This window comes from Eubalaena glacialis, chromosome 2 (assembly GCF_028564815.1).
Source record: "Eubalaena glacialis isolate mEubGla1 chromosome 2, mEubGla1.1.hap2.+ XY, whole genome shotgun sequence".
Lineage (NCBI taxonomy): Eukaryota > Metazoa > Chordata > Mammalia > Artiodactyla > Balaenidae > Eubalaena > Eubalaena glacialis.
Window position 1 is genome coordinate 15,820,802 of NC_083717.1, and position 26,182 is coordinate 15,846,983.

The 26,182-nt window shown below is 35.0% G+C and overlaps 1 protein-coding gene across 1 annotated transcript in view; it reads right to left on the reverse strand.

The window, feature by feature from the left end:
* The window catches only part of MALRD1 (MAM and LDL receptor class A domain containing 1), a 607,787-nt gene that overhangs the window by 69,551 nt on the left and 512,054 nt on the right, over nt 1-26,182 (reverse strand). The window contains exon 37 of the mRNA XM_061181405.1: nt 19,954-20,020. Within this exon, the coding sequence (XP_061037388.1) occupies nt 19,954-20,020 (67 nt within the window). The remainder of the gene's footprint in view (nt 1-19,953; nt 20,021-26,182) is intronic.

Here is a 26,182-nt window from a genome sequence, read left to right on the forward strand (position 1 = left end):
TGCTCTACACTTCCTCTGATTTGTCCTTATCCATCATTGGTATCAATATTATCCTAAGTCTCATAAAGTAAATAGGATGGTTTTTCTATTTCCTTTTATTTTTCTGAAATCATTAGTATAAAATAGGGATAATTTTTCCATGAAATTTTGGTAAAGCTCATTTTTAAAACCATCAGATATGGGAATCTGCTTTGTAATTGTTTTTTAAATTAACATATGTTTTCTTCAATTTTCTAAATATATGATATATTTCACATTAAAAGAGGAAAGAAAAAAACTTGTCTGGTTTCAATGGCCACTTGATGGGAATACTTTTTGTTTATTTGATTTATCTAAGGTGATTATTTTTGTTTCTTCAGAAGTCATTTTTGAAAATTTAATTTTTTGAGATAAATCCCAATTTTATGTATTTTTAAAAAGGTATTAGCAATGCAACATAGTAATCTCATACTCTAAAAAATTAATTCAATCATGGAAATGAAGTTTCCTTGTAACTTGATCCATTTTTGCTATATGTACTTTGATGCTGTCTTGTTATGTGCATTTAGGTTCATGAGGAATTATTCTTTTATTCACCTTTATTCCTATATAATACTTTTTTTCCTTTCCATTCCTATTTTAATTTTTTGCCTCATTTTTATTTAGTTTACTTCTATAGCAGCTTTATTTTTATTTATTTTTTCCTGGGTGTGTTTTACATCCCCCCTTTTTCTCTTCAAACTTTTTGTATATATCCCCTTAAGGAGCACGTAATTGGATATTTTTTAAACCAATAATATAATTGATACCATTAAATAGTCAATTTTCATCTGTTTAAATGTATTGTGATTACTGATGTTTCAATATTTTTATTATTTTATTTTGTGCTTCCTGTTTAGTATTGCTTTTATTTGTTTCACTTTTTTCTCCTCTTATGGTTTTTGTTGGTTGGTAGACTGCCATTTATTTTCTTCTATCTTTTTCTTGGAAGTACACATTTTATTTTTATTCTTTGCTGGCTATCTTTATATTTTAAAATATATTCATAGTTTGAAAGCAGGAACTCTAACAGATATTTGTATACCCATGTTAACAGCAGTGTTATTCACAACAGCCAAAAGGTATAAGAAACCCAAGGGTCCATTGATGGATGAATGGATAAACAAAATGTGGTAGGTATATCCATATAATGGGATATTATTCAGCTTTAAAAATGAAGGGAATTGAGACACATGTTACAACATAGACGAACTTTGAGGGCATTATGCTAAGTGAAATAAGCCAGTGGACAAATACGATATGATTCCACTTATATGAGGCACCTAGAGTAGTCAAATATATAAGAGACAGAAAGTAGAATGGAGGTTGCCAAGGGATGGGGTTAGAATGGAAGTTATTGTTTAAGGGGTACAGAATTTCAGTTTTATAAGATGAAAAGTGTTCTGCAGATGGATGGTAGTGATGGTTGCACAACAATGTGAATATACTTAATACTACTTAACTCTACACCTAAAAATTGGTTAAATTGTATGTTATGTATATTTACCACAATAAAACTATGAAAAATATATTCATAACTAATATTTCTCAAGCAAATCCTAAAGTAATTTGGAATGTTTATCTTCTTCTGAAATGAAAAAAGAATTTAGCCCATATAACTACCTTCTGAACTCTCTCTTTCCTCTTTAATGTTATTCCTTTCCAGATTTTAGCTCTGACTTTTAAAAACAGGTATTCTTTTTAGAGTTAATAGTTAATAAATTTATAGAAGGGTTTACCAACTTCTTTAATCACCATTGTTTTGTGAATCTACACTTTTCCTTTGCGATAAAGTTTTCTCTTTGTTTAAGTACTTACCAAGGAATTGTTTCTTTTATTGGAAAGTCTATGGGTAATAAATATTCCTGATCTTCATATGACTGACAATGTCTTTATTTCACTCATGCCTTATTTTAAAGAGTTTACTAGGGCATGAAATTCTAGTTTGACAATTATGTTCCCTCGGCATTTTCCATCTGTTGTCATTTGGCATCCTTAGTCTTGAGAGAAATCCATGGTCAATTTAATTGCTAAAGATTTATAAGTACTTTGTATCTTTTCTTCTAAATGCTTTTATCAATAAACTATTCTCTTTCCCCTGATATCCTGCAATTTTTCTATGACTCATTAAGGAGTGGATTTTGTTTTTCTGTTTTGTTTTTCATATTGTGTAGTACTTCATGTGCTAAATTTGAAGTCATAATTTTACTCAAATGAAAAATATTCTTAGCATTTTTACTCTTTCAATATTGCTTTTCTAATATTCTATTTTTCTATGTTTCTAGAAATCATAGTGGTGTATATTGAAGCTCATCAATCTATCCTTCATATATCACAACTATCCTTTCATATCTTTAATTTTTTTGTTTTTCTGTGTTATATTGAGTTAATTTGTTAATATATCTTCCAATTTACTTATTCTCTCTTCAACTGTGTTCAACTTAGAATTGGATTTTATTTTAAATTTCCATGACTAGTTTTCAGTTCATTTTTTGTTGAATCATAGTTGCCTTTTTACTTGAAAAAAATTATTTTGCTTTTTTTTGTGGGTCATACTTCTTCCTTTAGGTTTTTGAGGCTCTTTAACATACCCATTTAAAATTTATTTTAAATTGCTTTTTTATTTCACCAGGAGTATATTTCCAAATTGTTGATTTTCCTTACTCTCTCTCTTATGATTAGGTTTTCTTATTGCCTTAGAGTGTTATTTGGTGAGCTCATCATGAATTAGAGTTCTCTCTCATGATTCTCCCCTGTGTAGTGGTTTTAGGTTACTTTTCTTAAGTTGCCTTTCATTCTCCTATCAAGTCTTATTGTTTCAAGGCTACTGTGCTGGCATGATACCAGAGATCTCAGATTTGTAGTTCTTGCTCCCATAGGTGGCTTGGCCGAAGTACTAGGTGCAAGGCAATCTGTGCTCTTTGCTGTGATAGGCATTCAGCTTTATAAAAGGTGCAGATCAAAGCCACAACTGAAATTTTCTTTTATCCTAATTTCATGAGTGCAGAATCTTGCTTTCATATCTCATTTCATATATTCTTCCACCAAACTGGAAGTATTTCTGGTACTGATTCTTCTTCAGGAGTTAAATGTCCAGTCAATTTTGCCCATTTTATAGCACTTTTTATTTGGCTCTCACCAAATAAGTCTCTGGAACCAAACTCTTCTTACTAAATTTTTATAGTTTACTTGCCTTTTAATAGCATATTATTTCTCATAGCTGTGCAGTCATATTTGAGGACCCTGAGTCTAGTTCATCCTGTTCAATCTGCATATGAGTTCTATGGAAGAAACTTCTGGGCACCATATCTGTTCTCTCCTCATTCCAAAGCAAACAAACAAACAAACAAAACCCTGAAAAATGCCCAACTGAAAACTAGTAAACCTGTGCATTGCACAGGCATGGCTTTTGGAATATAATAAAAATAAAATCCATTTTGTCTTCCATGGTCTTTAAATCTAGTACAGGTAAATAAAAATTCCAGTAGCCCTCATGACTTTCCTGCTCACTTTAGGTAAATCAATAATGTGATGGTCACTTTCAGTGCCTTGTTTTGGTGATTTGAATGCTTAATCTTATGTAATAATCAAAACCCCAAACTTAAACTTGTGTTTCTTCCCCTCCCTTAGCAGGGGCCAGCTTTAAGAGGGCTGCCCCATTGGAGAAAAGGTGAGCTGGCATTTTCTTTCTCCCTCAGCTCCTCCTCTCCCAGCTGCTTCTGGTCTACCTGGCATGGGAGTCTGGGGAAGGCCAGGGGAAAACAGATAAAGTATATTCTTACTTGAGTTGTTCTTCCAGTTCTCTGGGCCTGGCAAGTGTTTAAAGAATCTGGATTTTTCAGAAGGCTGTTTTGCAGTCCTTTGTCTTTGGGGTCCCCTCAGCTTCTGGCAAAACCACCTTGAGGAAACCATTTTTAGAACCACTAGGCTGACATTACTAACATGAGTAGAACATTCTGTCTTCCGGATTTGTATACTTTTGACTTACTTATAAGAGGAGGAATGCAGCTGTTTTCTGATGTCCCCTCTACTGCTTCACTCTGCCCTTACACTGTAGGACAACAGCCACTACCAACCACCTGTAGGTATCTCATGTGCATGACAAACTCCAGTCTATGAGCTCTTAAACGATAGGAAACATATCAGTGCTCTCCAAGAGGTCTCGTTGAAGCCAATTTCACTGTGCTTTGCCTTGAGGGATGGAGTGGGACTCAGCATAGCCAAGAAATCTTCATAAATCCACTCCTTCAAAATTCCCCTCTCAACAATTTTAATAGCCTCAGTGTTGCACAAGGTGTCTAAAAGAATCACAATATCTTAACAACTTGATAATCTTACTTTTACCCCTTAATCTAAACTGCCACTGAATATCTTGTCACAGGTCATTTCTTTGGGAAATGAGACAGATGTGGAAATTGTTAGATGGGGCTTCTGGTTAAGCCTCTTTTCCCCGTCTGTCCTATCGTTTTTTGAGTTGTCTGGAAAGGGGTCATGATGGAGGATCAGGCCCAGAATGTAAGGTCAGAAGAATCATAGATTTGCTTTTGGCATCTTTGAAGAAGTGAAACAATGCCAGTAGTTATTTATCTCCAAAATTTTTATTATTAAAAAATATTTTTTGTCCTTAGGTTTTTAAGTCACTGTAGTCAGATCTGTATTAGTAGAAACTGGATGGGCTTTCTAACTGATACATATACTATTGTTACTGAGTCTAAGCTCGTACTGCTTGCCGCATGACAGGCCAATAATCGAGAGATGAGTTGTCGGGGCAAGGAATAACGACTTTATTTGGAAAGCCAGCAAACCGAAAAAACAGTGGGCTCATGCCCGAAAGAACCATCTTGCCTGAATTAGAATTCAGGCTCCTTTTATGCTAAAAGGGGAGTAAATCAAACACTTCCTGCTTCCCATCAGCCTCCAGAGGAGATGTGTTCATTTCTTTCTCCCTGCAGTCATTCACAGGCGGGCCTGGTCAGGATGTTTCTTGTGAGCTAAACAAAGGTATTTTAGCTTAATGCTCATTACCTGGGAGTCAGGGTTCCCAGAGATGGGCCATTATGTATAATTTAAGCTTATAGGCAACATTCCTTTAGTAATTAGCTTGTTAATAGAATACTACAAAAGGTTCTCCCCTATTACACTATGATAGAGAGAGGTTAAAAGATTTACTGAGGTCACTCTACAGGTCACTCCCTTCTACGCCCTTATCTGTGGCCTGGGATAAGAACCACTATGGGTTACTTCCTTATCTATGGTCCCTGGTTGGCTTTCTGTTGGGTTTAGCCAAGGGGAAACAGAAGTTGGAGTTTGAAGGGCGGGAGAAGAGAGAATTTGCATATGTTTTATCTGTCTCCTCCAGCTTCTCTGCCAAGGCAGTTGCTTCCACAACTCCCACTCCTGCTACAAGGCCCCCTCCCCACAGTTCCAGCTCTCACCAGGAACTGGGTATCTACGACCTACTCCTTGTTCCCTCAGTGTAGCCTTTCTACTGTTGCTAGTCTCTTGGAGTCTCAACATCACTTGTCATTTCTTAAACCTTGCCTATACCTTCATTAAAGTAAGTATTCTTGAAAGTTTTGTTATTTTAGCCATCTGGAGTGAATTGTCTTTTCTGATAGACTCCTGACTAATACTGCTATATAATTATTAAATGTAGTCAAGGCAGATCTTCTAATTATAAGTCCACTCTTTCTTCTCTTATACCTCACAATATTTCATATACTTGACACTGAATAAATGACTAAGTTTTATGTATTGTGATATTTTACCATAAAAATAAATTTAAAAAATAGCAAAATACTTGTCAATATGGATATATATTTGTTCCCTAGGGTGATTTATCCTAGTGAAAAATGTACCATAAAAAGAATATATTATATATCACCTATCAACATATACCTTTTTTTGTATAGAGCTTGTGTCCCTCCATAACCAATAGGAAAAGACAATGCATTATAACTTACATTGCTACAGAGAAAATTCTTGTAGTATCATTTTAAATTCCAACAAAATGGAAAAGAATAATATATGTAAAGCCTTGTTTCCTTTATTGAAGTCTTTAGTCAAACTAAACACATTCTCATTCTGACATTCTAACAAGAGAATAGTGTTTTTCAGTTTTATCTACAAAAGGAAGAAAGCAATTATTAGAAAATATTCTTATTCCAAAATTAGAATTCCCCATATATATTCAGAAAGCATGCCACTTTAGTCCTCTACATTGTCAGATAGTGGTGACACTAAAACGAAAGTTTTGCTGTGAAGGGATCTTATATGTTTTCATTCTGGATCCCCAAGCAATAAATTCAGAAGGGATACATTTCTCTTTAACACCAAAATGCCTGTTCTCTCTTTTATCTTTTTTTCTTGCTACTCCTTTGGTATTTACTCCAGTGTATTTGTGTGGTCAGTCATTGCCCACATAGAGAATGAAAAGGCAAGAACGTCTACCAACACTATCATACTTTCCATAAAATTATTTGTTCCGTATTGTGTGTTACTTTTTCTAGTTTTCATATATCTGACTCTCACAAGTTTTTACGTATCAATACATAGTAAACAGAAGGATAATATGGACCTATAGACTTACAGCTTATATAAAATCTAGCCACTGATAATGAGTAGTGATAATTTAATCCTAAACTTAGAGACATAAACAAGTTCCGTTACCTCCTTCTTCCTCCTGGCGAAAATAAGGAAAATAAACAAAGTCTTTCTCTGAAGAATACAAAGGGATGCCCTACATCTCAGAGTTACAGATGGACAGCAGATTAAGGCAATGGCAAACATAAACTAGGGCTTTCAGAAGATGAGAAAAGTCCCACGGGGGTTTCAAAATTAAAATGCATTGAACTACTTAGATGTGTCAACATTTCACTAGAAAGAGGAAGAAGTTCAAAAAGTTCTACCTCATTTGCTAGAATTTGCTTCTGTAAGGCAGAGATCAGCCACCTAGCAACACCACAAAAGATTCTACTCTGACATAGTTTAACTCATGCTGGTTGAGCAGGAAGAAAAGCTATGTAGGATCAGGGCAGAACTGGATGGCCTGTAGTTCCAGTGCCACTAGGGAGTCTGGTTTGGGAAATTGTGAAATTCAGTCTGAGGAATGACTTTTTGTCAGCATTCTTCGAAGCTCAGGTCTCTGAGCACCTCTGCTGGGCTCTTTCTCTCACATTCAATAAACTGCATTGGAAACACGCACACACACACACACACACACTTATCACGCACGGTGAAGAAAGAAAGGATGTCATTTCCAATCAATGACTACCCCATTAAAGTTCAATTGTGCATATGTTAGGAAAAGTGATAAAGTAAAAACTGTGTCGATTAAGAGGAAACATTTTCCTATGCAGCTATTTTAGGATTGGTGAAGTACTGAGCTTTCCCAAGTTCCTGATCTTCACAATATAGACAGCTATCTCTTGTTCTCTCTTTTAAAGCCAGTCCGTTGGCATTAGATCCTGCCCCAGAAATAACCCACCACTTTTCTTCCAGGAGAAGAGAAATATCTACTTAACAGTCAGGTCATACCAGAGACTTTGGAAAATATCTGGATCACAAATCCCTGTCAGCAACGACCAGTGAACGAAATCTGGGCCATGTCCTTCCTTGGAGGATGTCCTCCCTGGATGAGTCCACAGGTCATTCAAGAGGCACTTGCATCAGATTGTCAAAGCAATGCCGTTTTCAGCTGTGAAAGCTTACAGCTGGCATGGAAAGTCTAAAAACAATTGGACAATTAAGTGTACCAACACATCACGAGGCTTCCTTTCTGGGAAAGGGTCAGAGAAGGAAAATTAGGTATTACTGTGCTTTTGATTTTCATGACTCTCTGGGCGTATGTGAGCGGAGAAGAATCTAGCTCTGGGAGTGAGGCAGGGAGGGAGGCTTGGGGAGAGAGGTTATTTGCTTCATCTTCAATCGCATTCCTGGCCTGCCTGGCTTGTCTGACTCTGCACGAGGCACAAAGTGTGTAATGCTTTCTGACAAGAGGGGAGGAAAACCGAGGGACAGGCACATTTCATCTCAGAGCCACTGCTGAAAGCAGCCAGCTGGCTCTGCCTTTTACTGTAAGAGGTGTTATTTTTTAAATATTGTAACCGTTTTTAAGATCTTTTTGGAAAAATGCGTTTCTAAGCTACTAAAGCAGTTCTTGTTAAAATACAAATGCAGAAACTAAAATATGAAACTGCCCTTTCCTCCAGAGCCAGCCTCCTTCTAGACAGGTCACTGACAACTCTGAATACTTTGATGTGTATGCTGTTAAACTTGTTTTGCATTTTCACATACTTTCTGTCCCCTGCATAGTATTTTAATAAGCATATTATTTTGGAATTTGCACATTTCACCTAACAACACAGACACGTTCCTATGTCAGGATTTATATTTCCATTAAAAAAATTGTTACATAGTATCCTACATATAAATTTGTTTTCAAAATAGTACTGCACAATATCAAAATCAACACATTTATCTGCATATTTCTTGTTAATATGACAGTAGGCTAGATTCCTAGGACTGAGGTGGCTGAGTTTAAGAGTATGAATATTAAAAATCTTGAATGGATATTGCCACTTTGTCTTTCCTACAAGTTTCTTTTCCTAAATGTTGTATGTTTAGTTTCCTAAATATACGGGTTATATTCTTATAATCTGTGTAAAAGACGGTCAGTGTTTCTACATTCTCACAAATAGTAGATATTACTAAACTTCTTTTTTTGTCACTTTGATAGGTTAAACCAAGGTTTCAAAGGTTTAACTTTGCACTTATTTATTAAAGAGGGTTGAATTTTTTTAGATATGTGTTGACCATTTATATTCTTTCTTCTGTGAATAATCTTTGTCTATCATTTATTGTATAATTTTTATTGCTTTGAGGGAACACTACATATTATAGCTAATCCCCATCTGTAGTATATACGGTATATCTTTCTTGTGGCCTGTAACTGTGTTTTTAAAAAATTTTGTTTATGGTGTCTTTCACCATTACTGCAGTTTTATTTTTGTTTAGGAACCATCCATGTGGTCAAATTTCCAAAGCTGTTCATCTTTTCTTTTATGGCTGCTAGTAAGCTTATAAATGACTTCCATTCGCCAAGATTTTAAGCTATCCCCTTATTGTATATTTTCTCTAAGAATTTTTGTAAGATTTCCCTATTTATACCTTTAATAAATCTGGGATTAATTCCTTGGGTATAATGTCAATAACAATTTATATTTTAAATAAATGGCTAACCAACTGTCCTAACACCAATTATTACATAGTTCAACCCATCCACTCTCATCAACTTGAAATGCCACCTATTTTACATTAATTTCACATAGTTACATCAACCTATTAGTAGACTCTTTACCTGTTCCAATAGTCTCTTTGTCTCTTTCTGTCCCAGCTCCACAATATTTATTACCATGACTTTATGACAAGCTTTACTATGAAGTTCAGCAAATACCAATCCTTAACTTTGTCTTTAAATATTATATTTATTTTTCTGGTGAACATTAAGACCCATTGGTCTATTTCAAAAATAAATAAAAATCTAAAACACTAAAAATGTCCTTTGTTAACTGTCATTTGTACACTACTGAATATGGTTAATTCTAGAAAGTAAGTTCATTTGCTTCTTTCTTATCCATTTGATCAGGTCTTTGAGTGTCCTTCATTTGTACCTTCAGTTTTCTTTATGTGGGTCTTAAACATTTACAGTTAAGTGTAGGCCTGTATATATTATAATAACACAGCTATTTCAGAATGGAGCTCTTTTCTAATTATCTTGCTCAATTATTTTTCCTACTGATGAAAAGGAAATTTACTTAGTCTTGCATATTATCTTGTATCCATCTACCTTGCTGAACCCTTTTTATCATTCTAATAGTGTCACAGTTAATTTGCTTGAATTTCCTAGACTGTGAATATCTGCAATAATATTTGTCTTTCTTCTTTTTCAATATGTCTCACTCTTACTTCTTTTTTCTTGTTCCTTTGGTTAAAACCTCTTGAGAAAATAGAATAATCTCAGTGGCAGCAGATCCTTTTTTTCTTATTCCTGGATTTAAGGGAAAATACTTTCAGTTTTTTAAAATAGATACACAATTGGAAGAGAGGGACTACATCTTTGCCTTTTAAAATTTCTACTGTGTCATTTAAGCTACTCAACTTTAATACCTCTGCTTGGGCCAATTTTGGTAATTTATATTTTCCCATAAAATTGTTTCTTCCATGTGTTGGCTATGAAAAAACTACAACCACATGGCCTCTTAAGCTTACTACACAAAAGATATCTAAATGCCCTCCTCTTTAAATTGACTTCTTGAAACTTTGAAATAATTTTCATTTACAGAACATTCAAGTGTTATTATAAATATATTTGTTAGTTCTTAGCACTTGAGTACTATGTTTGAAAAAAATAAAAACAGAGGCCATGACATTAAATTTTGATCATTTGTTCTGTATTCCACCAGTAAAGAACTATTGTTGGTTGTTATGGAGATGATTTCAACAATGTTAAATAAGAAACTGGCAAACGGATTACTAGTGCTTCCCACTTAGATACATTTTAAAAAGTGTTCTTAAGTAAATAAAATGATTATGAATTACACATTTCAGCAGTACAAAAGCTCTTTTCAATTCACAGCTCCATCATGGCGGAGAATGCTGGTTTCTTAGCGAATGTTCATTTTCCCCTCCTCCTTATAAAAAGGTTAGGTAATTTATTCAAAGTCATGGAGTTAGTAAATGGTGGATGGAGTTCATACCCAAACCCAGGTTTACGTGGTTTTAGGGTCATATCCCTGTCCTCTTTTGTATACTGCATACAGGATACGGCTCATATGCATGTGGGTTCAGGAAAATAGAGAGGAGGTTCTACACAAGTTGGGACATAAAAGATAAATCTGGAGTTTTTCAGGTAGTCAAGGTGAGAAAGAGTAATATGGGCAAAAAGGAACAACATGAACACTCATAAGAATACTAGAAGTGCACAGTACGTTAAAGAACAGAAAACAGCCAAATGCAAATAAAGCTTAGTTCTAGAATTTCTTCAGGTATTTGATTCAAATCTATACTCATTGAATCTTGCAATCATAGAATCACGAGCCACCTAGTCAAATCCCCAAAGAGGCAAAATACCACGATGGTTCATAACTTAGGAGTACAGATGCTGGCCAGAAGACTGAGGTTTAAACCTGAACTCTACCACCTTTCTTGCTCTTTGTCTTTGGTAAAATTACTTAATTTCATGGTCTCATCTCCTTACCTGCCAAATTAGACACCGTATCATCTGCTCTGTAGGTTTATGTGAAGGCCAAAGGCGTGTCAAACACTTAAGAGGTGCCTGATGTGTGCCAGTAACATACCTCAGATTTTTAACATTTGCGTCAAATGAAAGAAAAGCCATAGGATGGTTCTAGCAACTATGACTACATATTTTCATTTTCCTTTAGCCTGCCCCAGGCAACACCTGCCCCACACCTGGTAGAAGGGACACTCCTTAACTGTTCCAATTGTACTCTGTTGTGTGGATGTACCATAGTTTATTCAGCCACTCTCCTATATGCGGGCATTTAGGTTGTTTCCAATATTTTGAAATTATAAAAATGCTTACAGCGAGTAACCTTGTGGACATTCATTCTCATAGTACTGGAATTGTACCAACAGTATAAATTCTAGAAGTGGAATTGTTAGGTTCAAAAAGTAAATGAATATGTAGTTTTTTTAGATGTTGCCAAATTCATTTCCATAAAAATTATACCAGTTTGCATTTCTACTAGCAAAGTGCTTATTTCTTTATATCCTTACCAACAGAATACGCTGCTCATCAGAGAGGTGGGGAATAGCATCTTAGTATGGTTTTAATTTGTCTTCATCTCATGAATGAAGTTGAATTATTTTCATATGTTTAAGCATAATTTTACATATTTTTAAACTAATCATCATCCATTTTCTTAATGTGATGTTTGGACTTCCCCATATTTTAAAACAGCTCTTTAAGTATTAAGGATATTTTCATTTTTCTGAGATATATGATACAAGCATTTTCTCTCAGATTGCCAGCTGTCTTTTGATGTTGCATATTGTATATTTTGTGCCATGCAAAAGATTCTTTCTAACCAAACTTTTATGTAGTCAAATTTATCAGTATTATATTTGATTGCATTTGGACTTGAGTCATTGAAAAAAGCTTTATTCTTACATCCAGATTATAGAGGAATTCACCATGTATGTAAATGGTTTTAAATTCACCCTAGTATGTATAGTTTCACTTTGAATTCTGATCTACCTGTGTGTATGGCGTGAGGTATTGTTCTAATTTTTATCTTTTTCCAAATAGCTAACTAGTTGCCCCAACACTGCTTGAAAGCCTATCCTGTTCAGTGACTTAAGATGCCATCTTTACCATTTACTAAATTTTCATGTGCAATTGGATATATTTCTAGAATTTTTACTCTATTCTGTTAGTCTGAAATGTCTATAATGCCTATTCAAGTTCCTGTACCACATTGCTTTAATAATAAGGACTTAATTCTGTTTATACTAGTTGGGCTACTCAGCCTCTAGTAGCTTGTCTTTTTCAGTGTTTAACCAGTTAATTCCATGTTTATTTTTCCATAGGAACTTTAGTACCAAATTGTTTACCCCAATTTGTTGGTATTTTTGTAGGGATTGTGTTAAATTTATAGATTAACCTAGGGAGAACCAAGGTCCTTAAGATGTTGCATCAGCTACCCAGAAAAGGAAAATGTCTTTCTACTTGTTTAAGACTTTTGGGATTGTTTTTAAACATACAGGTTTGCTTTTATTTTTTAAATTTATTCCTAAATATTTTATCTTTTTATTTTTGTTGTGAGTAGGGTTTCCTTTTCCACTCTTTCCTCTAGTTTTGTGTATACAGACTATTGATTTCTGAATGCTAATTTTATATCCTCCAAACTTATTGAATTGATTTTAACTTTTGAATTAATATTTATGATTATTTTCTAAGGTTTTCCAGGTATACTGTCATGATAATTTAACTTCTTTCCTAATTTTTATGCTTCTTTTTTTGTTTCTTTGTCTTGTTTTGTTTTTGGTCAAATTGTGTCGACTACTATCTCTCATAAAAATGTTAAATATCAGTGAAGATAGTGGTCATATGTGCCTTGTTCCTAACATCTTCATGGAAATGCCTTTTGTGATTCTCTATTAAGATGCTGAATTTAGGAATAAAGAATTTATATTTTATAATATTAAGGAAGCATCAATTGGATATCAATTCATGTTTTCCTTAATGCTTTTTTTGAAAAGACTTAAGACTTTTTTTAAAACCCTGGAGAAAATCATAATAGGTTTCTTTGTCTCTCTGTTTTCAGAAGTCTAATGCTTGACTAATCCCTTTTCCTTATTATTTGGTCTTTTTCCCTAGAGGTCATGAGGATATTTTTCTTTGGTTTAGAGCTTAATATTTTTACTAGGCTACATCTTGGAGTTGCTAGGTTTGTGTCAAATTTCCCAGGTAACTGTTGGCCCTTTCATTATGTAAATTCAGGTTTTCTTTCATTGCTGAAAGTTTTCTTGGATTATAGTTTTAAATATTAATTCTGTCCCATTGTTTTGCTTTTCCTTTTTAGGGACTCAAACTGAAGTTGATCTTTGAACAACTTGGGGTTTAAGGACTCCAACTCCTGCACAGTTGAAAATCCATGCATAACTTTACAGTCAGCCCTCTGTATCTGAAGTTCCATATCCTCAGATCCAAGCATTCATGAAACGTGTTGTACTGTAGTGCATATTTTTTTGGAAAAAATCTGCATATAAGTGGACTTATAATCTGCATATAAGTTGTGTGCAGTTCAAATCCATGTTGTACAAGGGTCAACTGTACATCCATATTCTTTGTCTTCCACTTCAAATACTTTCTCTTTGATTCTTTTTACTTTATCTTATTTTCATTCCCTTGGTTATTTCCCCACCTTTGTTCACAATTCCTTAATAAATTTAATTTGAATATGTCCTCCCTTGGGAGAACTGTAATTTAGTCTTTCTTTCTTTTTTATTTAATTTCTTTCCTGAGTTCCATTGATTCTTATTCAATTCTTACTGTTTTGTGGTCCATTTGTACTTAGACTTTGAATTTCTCAATTAAGAATTTTTTTCCAATATCCCTAAATGTTTTTTCTGACAATATTTAATTCACTTTGGAGTTGGGATCTCAGAGTATTTTCTTTTTTGCTTCATCTTTCTTTCTTTCCTTCTTTCTTTCTCTCTTTGGTGGGGGAAGGAGAGTGTTCATAAGCTAAATTTTATTTTAAACAGTGGTTTTGTAGAGATGGAAATTGCATTTATTCTTCATTTCAACCCTAGGGCTGTAGATTTGAGGTAGTTTACAAGATTCCTAGGTTAAGAGCACCCTCTTCTGTCATTGTAGAATTCCCAGAGTTTCTTTAATGGGTGACATTTTTCTTTTTTGGTATCCATGCTGTCCTACAAACTGGAGAGTAATTTCTTTTTAGTATAATGAGCACATCATAGGCTCACTCAATATATTGGGTTGGCCAAAAGATTAGTTTGGGTTTCTCCGTAAGGTGTTATGGAAAAACCCAAACGAACTTTTTGGCCAACCCAATACTTCTTGCAGCACACATAGAAAGTACCCAATAGTTCCTCTGTGGTTGATAGTTTGGGTTATGGTGAGGCCATACGCTCATATCAATAATTTAAGAACATATTTAAACGTATTGATATTTTTTCCTTGAAACTTCAGAACTTTCTATTTGTATTCATTTGTTCATCCTTCATTCAATATATCATTCAAATGGTTCTTACAATGTCAGGTATGAATTTGGTACTAGTCATGAAAAGGTATGGAAAACATATCTTTTGAAGACAATGGTCTTCAGAATGTTTGCCCACACACCCCAAAAGAGTATTTGAAAAAACTTTGTAGTCCCTTTAATTTTAAGTCAACGTTAAATTTTTTTCCTCTTAACTTTAAGAAATTGCAAAGGATGCACTCTCCAGGCTACTATAAATAAAACTCTTAGACCGCTCAAATGTAGACACTGAAATGTAAATACCATGGTGATTGGATACACATCATCTTCCAACAAAAAATACGTGAAGACATTTGCCTTTAATATTTAGAATTTTTAATAGTTCCTTCTCCTCCTTAAACTAGTATTTTGATTTCCCTTTCCAACTGATTTTTATCCTTCATAATATAGATTATTTTTTAAAATTTTCAGTGAGCATAACTGTCTAAGAGTTTATCATTACATATAGAACTAGTAAAAATTGGGAAAAACATTTTGATAGTCATAAAAAATAAAATTGCATTGGAAATATATTTCTTAATAGGATAGGTAGGGCAGGTTTTAAATAGGTAATTTCGTAAAATGAACACTTGTAAAAAAACATAATGAGGGAAGCAATAGCGGAGCCCAGAAGGAGCAATGAGCCATTCTTCCTCGTTGGTATGGGAAAGGATTCCCAGAGAAAATGCCATTTATATTGGATCTTAAACATTAAAAGGCATCTTTTGGGAAAATAAGGTAGAAAAAGAAAACTCTAGTCAGAGGGAACAGTGTGTGCAAAGCTTGGAGAAAGAGGAGAAGACGGCCTGTCAAGGCAAAAGATCTTTTTGGACATGTTAAATGTGTGATGCCTATTAGATATCTAGATGCAATCTGGTGTCTTTTTGGGAACTGAATTTAAGAAAGTGGAGTTTAGTGGAATAGGTTTGGGCTGCTGATAAATTGTATTCAAAGCCAATAAATTAACCCAAGCTTAGATGAGATCATATAGTAAGTGAGGGTAGGAAGGAAGAGAAGAATTTCAAGCACTGAGGATTGGAGCACTACAGTATTGCAGGAAAAAGAAGGAACAAGTAAAGAAAAGTGAGTGATGGCCAGTGATATCCCCAAAATCAGGTAAAGGAAAAGGGTAATTCACTCTCAAATACTCCCATGTAGAGAAGGTAACAAATGAGAAATTACCATTTTTATTGCCTTTTAAATTCCAGGTTAAAGTGCCTTTCTAATATAAGGGCTTCCTAGAAATGGTATTTAAAATTTCCAAAAGGTATTTTTTTTTTTGTCACCCGTCTATTTTTTATTTCTTTTGGATATCTAGGAATTTTTGCTTTCTGTATTTTGTTACTATGTCATTTGATACATAGAGATTTTTGCCTGTTGTAACTTTTTAGAGTGTATCATTTTAATTTAACGATATAGCCTTTTAAAAATGTGCTTATACTATAATTCTGTGGGGTTTTTGATATTAATAAGGTCATTACTGTGTATTTTTATTTTTATTAGCCAAATCATTTTTTCTTACCTTTTGTTTCAGTTCTTCTTCTAGATATATTTCTTGTTTAAATGAAATTATGCATGAAATATAAATATAATATAAAATGTTTATGTAATAAGAATATATATGAAATAAATATATATAGTAAAATTCTATATATGTATGTAATTATATATGTATTTTAAATCTGATGTTGCTTCCTATGTCTTTCTTTTAGCCTGGCTAACTTGATTTTCTTTTCTTTCTTGGAACCTCTTTCCTGCCCTCCATATTAATTCGGAATTTATATTACACAGCTCACTCTATTTTTCTAATAAACATATTGGTATAATTGAAATAATGATCGAGCGTCCTTAAGTGAGGAATAATTTACCTCTTTCGGCTCACGGTTTGCGTCTTCAGCCCTCAAACATGCCAAGCTGTTAATGTTTCTCAAGTAATGGAAAACCATGGTTCACCTAGTAGTTTCTACTCTTGTGGATAATTACAAGCTCCTAGCAACACAAATGACCTTATAAAGTCTCTCTCCTCTGGATTATAGATAAAACCTTAGATTCCAAGAGGAAATCCAAAGGTTTTTGTGAGAGGCTTCCTCAGGAAACCATGAAATTCTTGTATTCACAATGGCCTGGATGAGAGGTGGGCTTTGGCCTTCTGTCCTTACTTCTTTGGGTGACAAAGACAATGAATTCCCACTCTTGGGAATAAGAGAATAGGGCTTGACATAAAGCCATTACCTTTCCACAGTGCCCCAGTTACTCTAAAACTATATTCTAAAGCTGTCTTCACTTAACCTTAAATCCAAAAATGACTACCTGTATGTGACAAATGAACTGGACACTAAATTTAACTGGAAATGAATCTGACACTAAGTGCAATTAGAAACAATTTCATCGTTATTTGGCATTTCATTAAGACACATTATGCTTAAAGTAAGGAATTGTGCAAGGATAAGTCGAAGGATGGGTATTGCAAGATACTGTGAAACAAAATATTTAAGAACCAAATGACCGGGACTCCCCTGGTGGCACAGTGGTTAAGAATCCGCCTGCCAATGCAGGGGACACGGGTTCCATCCCTGGTTTGTGAAGTTCCCACATGCCGCAGAGCAACTAAGCCCGTGCGCCACAACTACTGAACCTGCACTCCAGAGCCCGCGAGCCACAACTATGGAGCCTGCGTGCTGCAACTACTGAAGCCCACGAGCCTACAGCCTGTGCTCCACAAGAGAAGCCACCGCAGTGAGAAGCCCGCACACCACAACGAAGAGTAGCCCCTGCTTGCCACAACTAGAGAAAGCCCGCACACAGCAACGAGGACCCAACGCAGCCAAAATAAATAAATAAATAAATAAATAAATAAATAAATAAATAAATTTATTAAAAAAAAATAAGAACCAAATAACCTGTAGTAGGATTAATGGGGTTAATTAAATGATGACAAGCCCATATATTAAATACTGTATACTACACAGCATAAAACAGTGGCATAGTAATACTGATGGCTAGCATTCCTGTAATGTCTTTTATGTGTGAGGCTCTGTGCAGAATGTCTTACATATATTAACCCCTTTAAATCTCATAACTGCTCTATGAGGTAAGTGCTGTTATTTTCTCCATCTTACCAAAGAAGAAGCAGAAACACAGTCAGATTGAGGGATTTACCCAAATATTAGACAGCTGGTAAGTAGTGGATCTAGAGTCACGTTTACTGACGTGGAAGAACAGCATGATATTTCATGAAGAGATTTAAAAAAAACACAGCACAAAGTATATTGCAAAGTGTAATTCACATTTCGGTAAGAAATAAATGTGTGCTCGTGTGTGCATGTTTGTGAAAGGAAAGCCATATGGATATAAGCCATACTACTCAAGAGTAGGATTTAGGTGTTGGGATTTCTACTTTTTGCCTCATACACTATTTTATGCTTTTAAAAAATTTTATTGCAATACACATGTATCACTTTTGCAGTTCACAATTTAAAGAAATAAAAATCTGAATGAAGAGACTACCATATTATACTATGAAAAAAATGTTCAAAAGTCTTTTTTTTTCACCCCTACATAGCGGATAGCACTCAGTCCAGACAGTTATTTTGATGGTAATTACAGTTATTTAGCTATTTGCAAAGTATTATTTACTATCAAAAGTAACATATTAAAATACTTCATTAGCTTTCTGGTTAGTGAATTCCTTTATACATTTTGCTGCATTCATTTCCTTTCTTTGGTCCATCTCTCTGTCAATCCTCCTGTCACATCTTCTCCCCACATTAGAGTTTTCTCACTTGAGAGAAAGAAGTGTCGAACATCACCATCTGGATTTCAATTTTTAAAGCTTATTTAAGTACATGAGGACGTTGCCGAGAACGCAAAACTCTTTGCTTGCTCAGCTGAGACTAAGTACAGGGGGAGCTTTCTGGTCTAACCATCAGGGTGAGAAGACAAAAATTCAAACGTCCTTACTGTAAACAGCTGACACTAAATAACATTACCCACTCAGTTGACGTTTAATAAACATTTACGCCATCATTCTCAATTTCTTCCAGGAGATTTTTAGCAATTAATATTACTTATTCTGTATTTCCATCAAGTTATAGTTTGTGGTAAGTTAATTTCCATGGAAACCGACACAGGGAAAAGTATAATTTTGCTAAGATGTTGTGAGATAAATTATGCAGTGCATTTGAGAGCCAAATACTTTGAGAAACCCATTAATATTTCCATTTCAACAATGTTAAAACAGTGTTATATTTCATCATAAAATTTTTTGTTATTGTTTTACTTGGTAGAGGTTTTTGCTTTTTTTAGGGATAAACAACTTTTCCTAAAATATGAGTGTTGACTCAGAAGGATATAAGAATCTAAACAACTATTAATCAGTTTTTTTCCAGATACTTCTGTGTGCTTTGTTATGACTTGAGTATCAACCTGAAACCATTTCTCTAATAAGCAAGGTAATATATCCATCGGTCTGTTAGATTAACAAGTCATAAACACTAATATAATGGAATATGCATCATTTCCTTTAGAATTTATGAAACAGTTTGCACAATTTCCTAAAGGGTGAGGGAAAAAAAAATCAAGCCATCTTTGATATGCAATATAAATAATTCCCAGAAGAAATCACAAGGACTGTCTTTGTTTATTTTTGCTTTAAGTATGCAAGTATATTCCTTATCTCTACCTTAACTTTAGCTACTCATAAGCATCCATTGAAAAAACCGGAAAAAGGTTTTATTTATGAATTAATTTTATCCTTGTCTTGTTAGAAAAGAAAAATATGGAATTTGAAATAAAAAGGGAGATAGGAAATACAGACACTAAGCTCATCTGAAATAGGATGATACCCATATAAAACATTTTTATAACCTGATGTAAATATTAAAAAAAGGAATAATGAGTATTATTAAAGCCATATATCCCATACAATATAAAATGTTGAGAGACATAAAATCATGTGAAATAATTGATAATTTTCTAAAATACACTCACATCTTTCTTTCTCTTATTGAGACAGATAAGTGTAAATGGTGTCATTATCCACTATTTTTACCTTAATAACCACATGTTCATTCATTAGATCAGCCTCAAGAAAAATAAGACGACAACAATACATGTTAAAAAAAAAAAAAAAGGCAATGGTTCTTACCGACACACAGGACCGTTTTTCTCCAGTACACAAGTCCCACCATTTCTGCAGTAATCTCTTGGACACTCTAAAACAAAGCATTCGAAAACCCCCAGTTAATTATAAATATTACTAGGAAGAAGGAGAATGTATTACTGTTAGTCGTTGCATTAAATCTAATCATGGAGAGTCAATTGCTTCTAGTTGCTAAAAGCACAGAATTCTTTTAGGTTACTTTCCTGAACCCCCCAAATTTGTTCGATGCCGCCTGCTGTCCTGGACGTGTTCATTCTCTTTACATGCGCAGTGCTTGACCACAAGACTTTTTTCTCCCATGGATTAGGTACAATCTACTTATTTAGAATGTCTGCATGACATATTTGCGATTACACTGAAATGTTTTCTTTACTGAAACATTTCTTCAGCTACACACTGCAGTCACTGTACCACGGCAGACAAATGCTTTGCATGGGTGACTGTCATTTTGACAAGATGTCACTTGTGTGCACGCTCTTGTCCTAGCTCCACGTCCGTGACAGATGTCAGCACAGCTCAAATGGATCCTCGATGCCCTGGTCCTGCTTATTTTGCTGCTCGTATCATTCCTGAGTTCTAGGTTAGCATGAACATTTATTTTCAAAGGTGGTTTGTTTATAGGTTAAAAAGAAGCTAAATAGTTTCATGTAGTCACGGTTGTAGAAGTGATTAGCGATTTCAGCTCTTTCCTTTACACTGTCTCCTTGTATTGTCACTACGAAATCCTGATCCATTAAGACCTGTCAATTTCCTTACTTAATCCGCTAGTTACTCTTCTTGGCTTTTTTAATACCTCCTCTCTTGTAGGAGACCATTCTTCCCTGGTTGGGCTACCATAACCCTAATACTTGATGGAAACCTACACTGCCTTTAATTTGTAATTCAACACATCTATTCTGAGTCCCTGTTCAATGTCTGGCACTTGGCTAGGCACTGGATATGGAATGATAAATAATATAGGAAGCTTACACAGCTGTTAAGGCTGCGGGCACTGGAGCCAGACCACCTGAGTTGAAATTTCAGCTCAATTTATTAGCTGTGTAATACCGAGTAAGGTAACTAATCTCTCCGTGCCTCAGGTTTCTCTCTGTTAAACAGGGTTAAAAACAGTACCTATCTCACAGGGCTGTTGAGAATGTTAGAACACTAGGCTCATAGTATGTGTTTAAGAAATGTTGATCTAAAAATGATATAGGCACAGTCTCTGCTCTCATTGACCTTCCACCTTCATGGAGGATGCAAAAAAGTGACGAGGGGATTAAAATACAGTATTAAAAGTAGTCTAATTTGGGATGAATGTAACAAGGGTAATGGGAACACCAAGGAGAGCACATAAGTCAGAGTTGGGGAATAAGGAAAAGCTTTCCAGAAAAAATTTATTTGGGCAGGTGTGTGTGTGTGTGTGTATGTGCGTACCTGTGTGTAAAGGTAAGCATAGAGACACAGAGGCATGAGAAGAGAGTGTGGTGTACTTGAGAAACTGAGGGAAGTTCAGCCTGGTTGGATTGTTGGCAATATGAAGTATAGTAAGTATGAGAGAAGGTCAGAGACACACAGGGGCCAGATCATCTGGGTTCAGTGAAGAGTTTAAACTTTATCCTAGGAGACCAGGATTTTAAGAAGGGAAGTAGTATGCTTTGTGCTTTAGAAAGATAATTCTGGCTACAGAGTTTACAGTCAACAGAAGGGCCAAGAGTAAAATCTGAGAACACAGTTAAGTCTTTGGTAGCAATCCAGGAATGCCTGAATGAAAGGGATGGGGTGGGAGCATTCAGAGTTGTGGGAATTTATAAGATATTTAAATGTTGGGATTGAAACATCTTGGTGATTATTTGGGAAAGTCAAGGATGATGTTCACATTTCTGACTGGGCTACTGGTTAATTGATGGCTTGATTCCCTGAGTTGGGGGATTTATGGGAAAGGAAGATTTTAAAGGGAAAGATGCTGTGCTGTAGGTGCCTAAGGGACATCCAAGTGGAAGTATTCGGTGGGCAGGATTTGTAGGTCTGAAGCCAAGATGAAATAATAACACACAGAGAGAAGCCATTTACTTGGGTAGAGGAAGAATGATGATCCTGAGGCATAGTAGGAAAGTAAAGAGGAGAAATAGAAACATTATGTAGGCAATATTCATTGAAGGAAAACGTGGGAGGATAGGGCATCTCGAGAGAGTCAGATTGTCATGCCAGTCTCTGAATGTTCAGAAGGGGATAGAAGAGGCATTAGGAAAGAGGAAAATAGGGAAGGAGGGAGGGTGCATTTTGGGAAAAAACTTGAAATATACCATGTGTTTGGTATCTTGTTTGCTTCAAAAGTTTTCAGTGTTTTGCTTTCCCAGGGGTATATTTCCCATCTTGCCTTCCGCAAATCTTCCCATTTAACTGTAAGAGGGAAGTGCAGTGCTGGAGATGAGTGTAAAGACCTACACCCCTCAGGCTTCGGGGGCAGACTCAGCTGAACACAGCAGATGTGAAACTGCCTTCATAAACAAGAAATTAGCTGGTCTGACTAAAAATAGCCCATCAATATGATAAAGCATAAATAGATACATACCTTGTTAGAGAAACCATTTTATGGTTATTTTGGGTCTTAGGTACAATTTTAATCTTCCTCAAATAAGAGTTGTGTTTTAGAAAAAAATCAGTAGAGTGTCTGATACTGCACAACATCAAAATATACACAGCTGCACATTTTTTTCTGGGGTCATTAAAATTTGCTTTGATGCTTGCTTTACATCAGAATGATTCTGTGGGAATCTAAATATGTATTTTCTTGCACGAGATAGTGGAGCACAGTGGAAAGAACACAGGCATTGGCTGCAATAAAGAGTGAATCCTGGTGTTTGGGTGGACAGAAGATTTGTAGATTATCTCTGTGAGAAGTTTTTCTAAGTTTCTGCCTTAGACCCAGGTTCTTTAACCAGAAGATGGAAAGACACAGTACAAGTATTTTCATCTTTAATTTACTCAAAACAATTTACAACAGAGAGCAGATGAAATGGGGAAAGACATGGGTACACTAGCTAGTAATGAAGAGACTAAATATTTTTAGTAGATAATAGTTGGGACCTAGAAATCCATAAGTGCAATATTAGAATTAGCGCTATTATTGTCTCACTGCCTTGTACCCTCTTGAATTGGTTATTATGACCACGTGTCTGGAAGCCAATAGGACTCACAGTTAACTACGTGGAAATATCACTCTGTAAAGGATTCACATTCAATCCCACTCTGGTGTGTTACTTTGGATGAGCAGAAAAACACATATAAGCTGGACAAGTGATCAGTATAAAAACAAAAGTAACTTTTAAGCTTAAATCTAAATAATTTGCAGTTAGGCACACACACAAACATATATATTTTATTTTTTTTCCTTCTAAATTGCATGGAGACTAGGGAAGTGATGGCTATTCCATGCTGGACTGTTGGGAAGACTGATAATCATGTGAGTCCTGGCTTTTCCCTCGGTGATACTCGGTTTAGTTAATGAGTTATGTGTTGTCGTTGGGCTAGGTATTTTAGGTATAAGGTTCATCATGTTTGAAGTGAGGATGACCTTTTTTATAGGACTGTTGGGAGGATAAAATTAAATTTATTTATTACAATTTTACACTAGTGAATGGTATGCATAAAGTATTAAATGATTGTTCTCATCCATCTCTCTATATTTGGAGGTTCTTTGAGCTTGCCATGAAACCTAATTTCTATTACCACTGCTCTCTCTCCAAATTCTTCTCTTTCTTTTATTTTCCCTCTTCTATCATCATGATCACCATCACCACTACTGTTTACTGAAGACTTGCTCTTTGTCAGAGACTGTCCCAAGAGTTTTACTGGTGTTACTTCATTTATTCCTCACAACATCATGTGGTATATCCCATACTTACCTTTTTTTTTTTTTTTTTTACAGAGGAAGAAACTGGTCAATAATATAATTTGCTCAAGTTAATAGCAAGGGAGCACCAGATATTCAACTAAATTCTGGTCCTCTAATTCTAAAGCCTGTTAGTATAAAAATGTCAAATATTATTCAGTTCAGAATTTCTATCACCCCTTGTGTTTCTTGATATTATGGGATCAAGAACCCCTTTGAATTGTATGGTATTTATGCATTGTCATGGATTAAATATATATATATACACACAATAAACTGCATGTCGTTTCAGGAGCTCTATGGATTATAAGAGTTCACCAGAAGCTTGTGCAGCAAACCAAATTCCTCGTGGGCACGGACTGTTTCTTTATCTTGAAATCCCAGCACAAGAACTGCAGGAGGGATTAACCATATATCAGAAACTTGAAGTAGCTTCACAGTGCTTGTATGAGACGTTTTGTGTTATGTTTTGGTTTGGTTTTCAAAAACTTCTGGGGCTTCCCTGGTGGCGCAGTGGTTGAGAATCTGCCTGCCAATGCAGGGGACACGGGTTCGAGCCCTGGTCTGGGAAGATCCCACATGCCGCGGAGCAACTGGGCCCGTGAGCCACAACTACTGAGCCTGCGCGTCTGGAGCCTGTGCTCCGCAACAAGAGAGGCCGCGATAGTGAGAGGTCCGCGCACCGCGATGAAGAGTGGCCCCCGCTCATTGCAACTAGAGAAAGCCCTCGCACAGAAACGAAGACCCAACACAGCCATAAATAAATAAAAATAAATAAATTTAAAACTGACACTGTTTTAAAAACAAAAACAAAAAAATACTTCTGAAACTTTGTTAAGCTATATTGTTATTATTCATATATTAAGTTAATAATATCTCATCCTATAATTGTATATTTTTAGTGCCTTTCCCTAATTCTCCTTCAAACAGGTGATTATCATAATTATAGTATCACCTTAACATAACCTTTATTAACCTCTACTACTGCAAATGACTGGAAAAAGACTTTCAATTTACATTAACTCGGATGTATCCTGTTCAATAATTTTCTGTTGCCTAAGCAACCAAAAGTTGCAGATAATATGCCTTTTTAATGTAATTTGGGAATAGATAGGACTCATTGAAATATACTTAACCTGCAACACTCATGCAATGCCTGAGCTTGATGTTTTTGTTAATGACTTAAACCTTGAGGTGAGGGGAGACCAGATGCTCACCATCTGTTGTGTGACCACTGGGAGAATTACTGGATGCTGTAAGGACTGGCCTCATAAATGTCTATGAAATGCTGACCTTAAAAGAATATGATGCTTGAAAAGAGAGAGGAAGGTGGAATGTGCATGGGCACAGCATGGATGAGACTTAAAGGCTTTCTTAAAAACAGTGACTTTATCATATTTGATTGACAAACTAAAAAGCATAGAAAATATAAATAAGAGAATGCATAATGTAATACGGATCTTATTTCTGAGAACTGTTTCACTAGTTCTTTATTTCATTTTAACCCAATAGCTGTGGCAATATGACCTATAATTTGTAAATGAACTAAACGAATTGGTGAGTGACAGAAATGATGGACAACAAAAATGTGTTCTATATTATTACCTATAGGTTGTCTATCACACAGGATGAATGACAGGTCTTCTGTTTTCTGTTTCTTCATATTTTTAAATATAGAACATGTCAAAGCAGACAATGAACCGTAACATGTTATAATATATTTGTTCTCATATAGGTCTATCCCGAAGAAAATCTCATTTTTATGTAAATACGTTTGGGTACTGGACATAAGTGCTGTGTCTTAATAGTTTCAAAGAATGGAATTATCTCATTAATATCTTTCTTACTCTCTGAAGAGAGTAACAGAATTTCCTTTCGGGTATCTAATCTGATGTATAAGCATGCATAGTAGAGAAGTAATGCCAAAGAGCATTCATCTTCACATATTTTATGGAATCAGATTTGTGCACTTCTTGATTTCCCTTTGTACTCATAAAATTCAGTGCTGCACAAGTACTCATTTTTAGTAGCATTAAAAAAAGATACTTTTTGCACTATGATTTTATTTGAATTATCATGCTTTTGTCACTTATAACATTCTTCTATCTTGAAAGATACAAAAAATATATTCTTTCCTAGTTTTGATATGAAATATCCCCAATTTATTTAGAAAATATGATTGAATACATCTTTTATCACCAATTTATATTATTGTTTAGTTGTGACATTTACATTGCCCCTAACTATCTTTTATTTTATATATCTCCTGCATGAAATAAAAATTCAACTATTCAGGAGAGATGCTAACAATGGACTATAATAAATTAGAGACTATTAAAG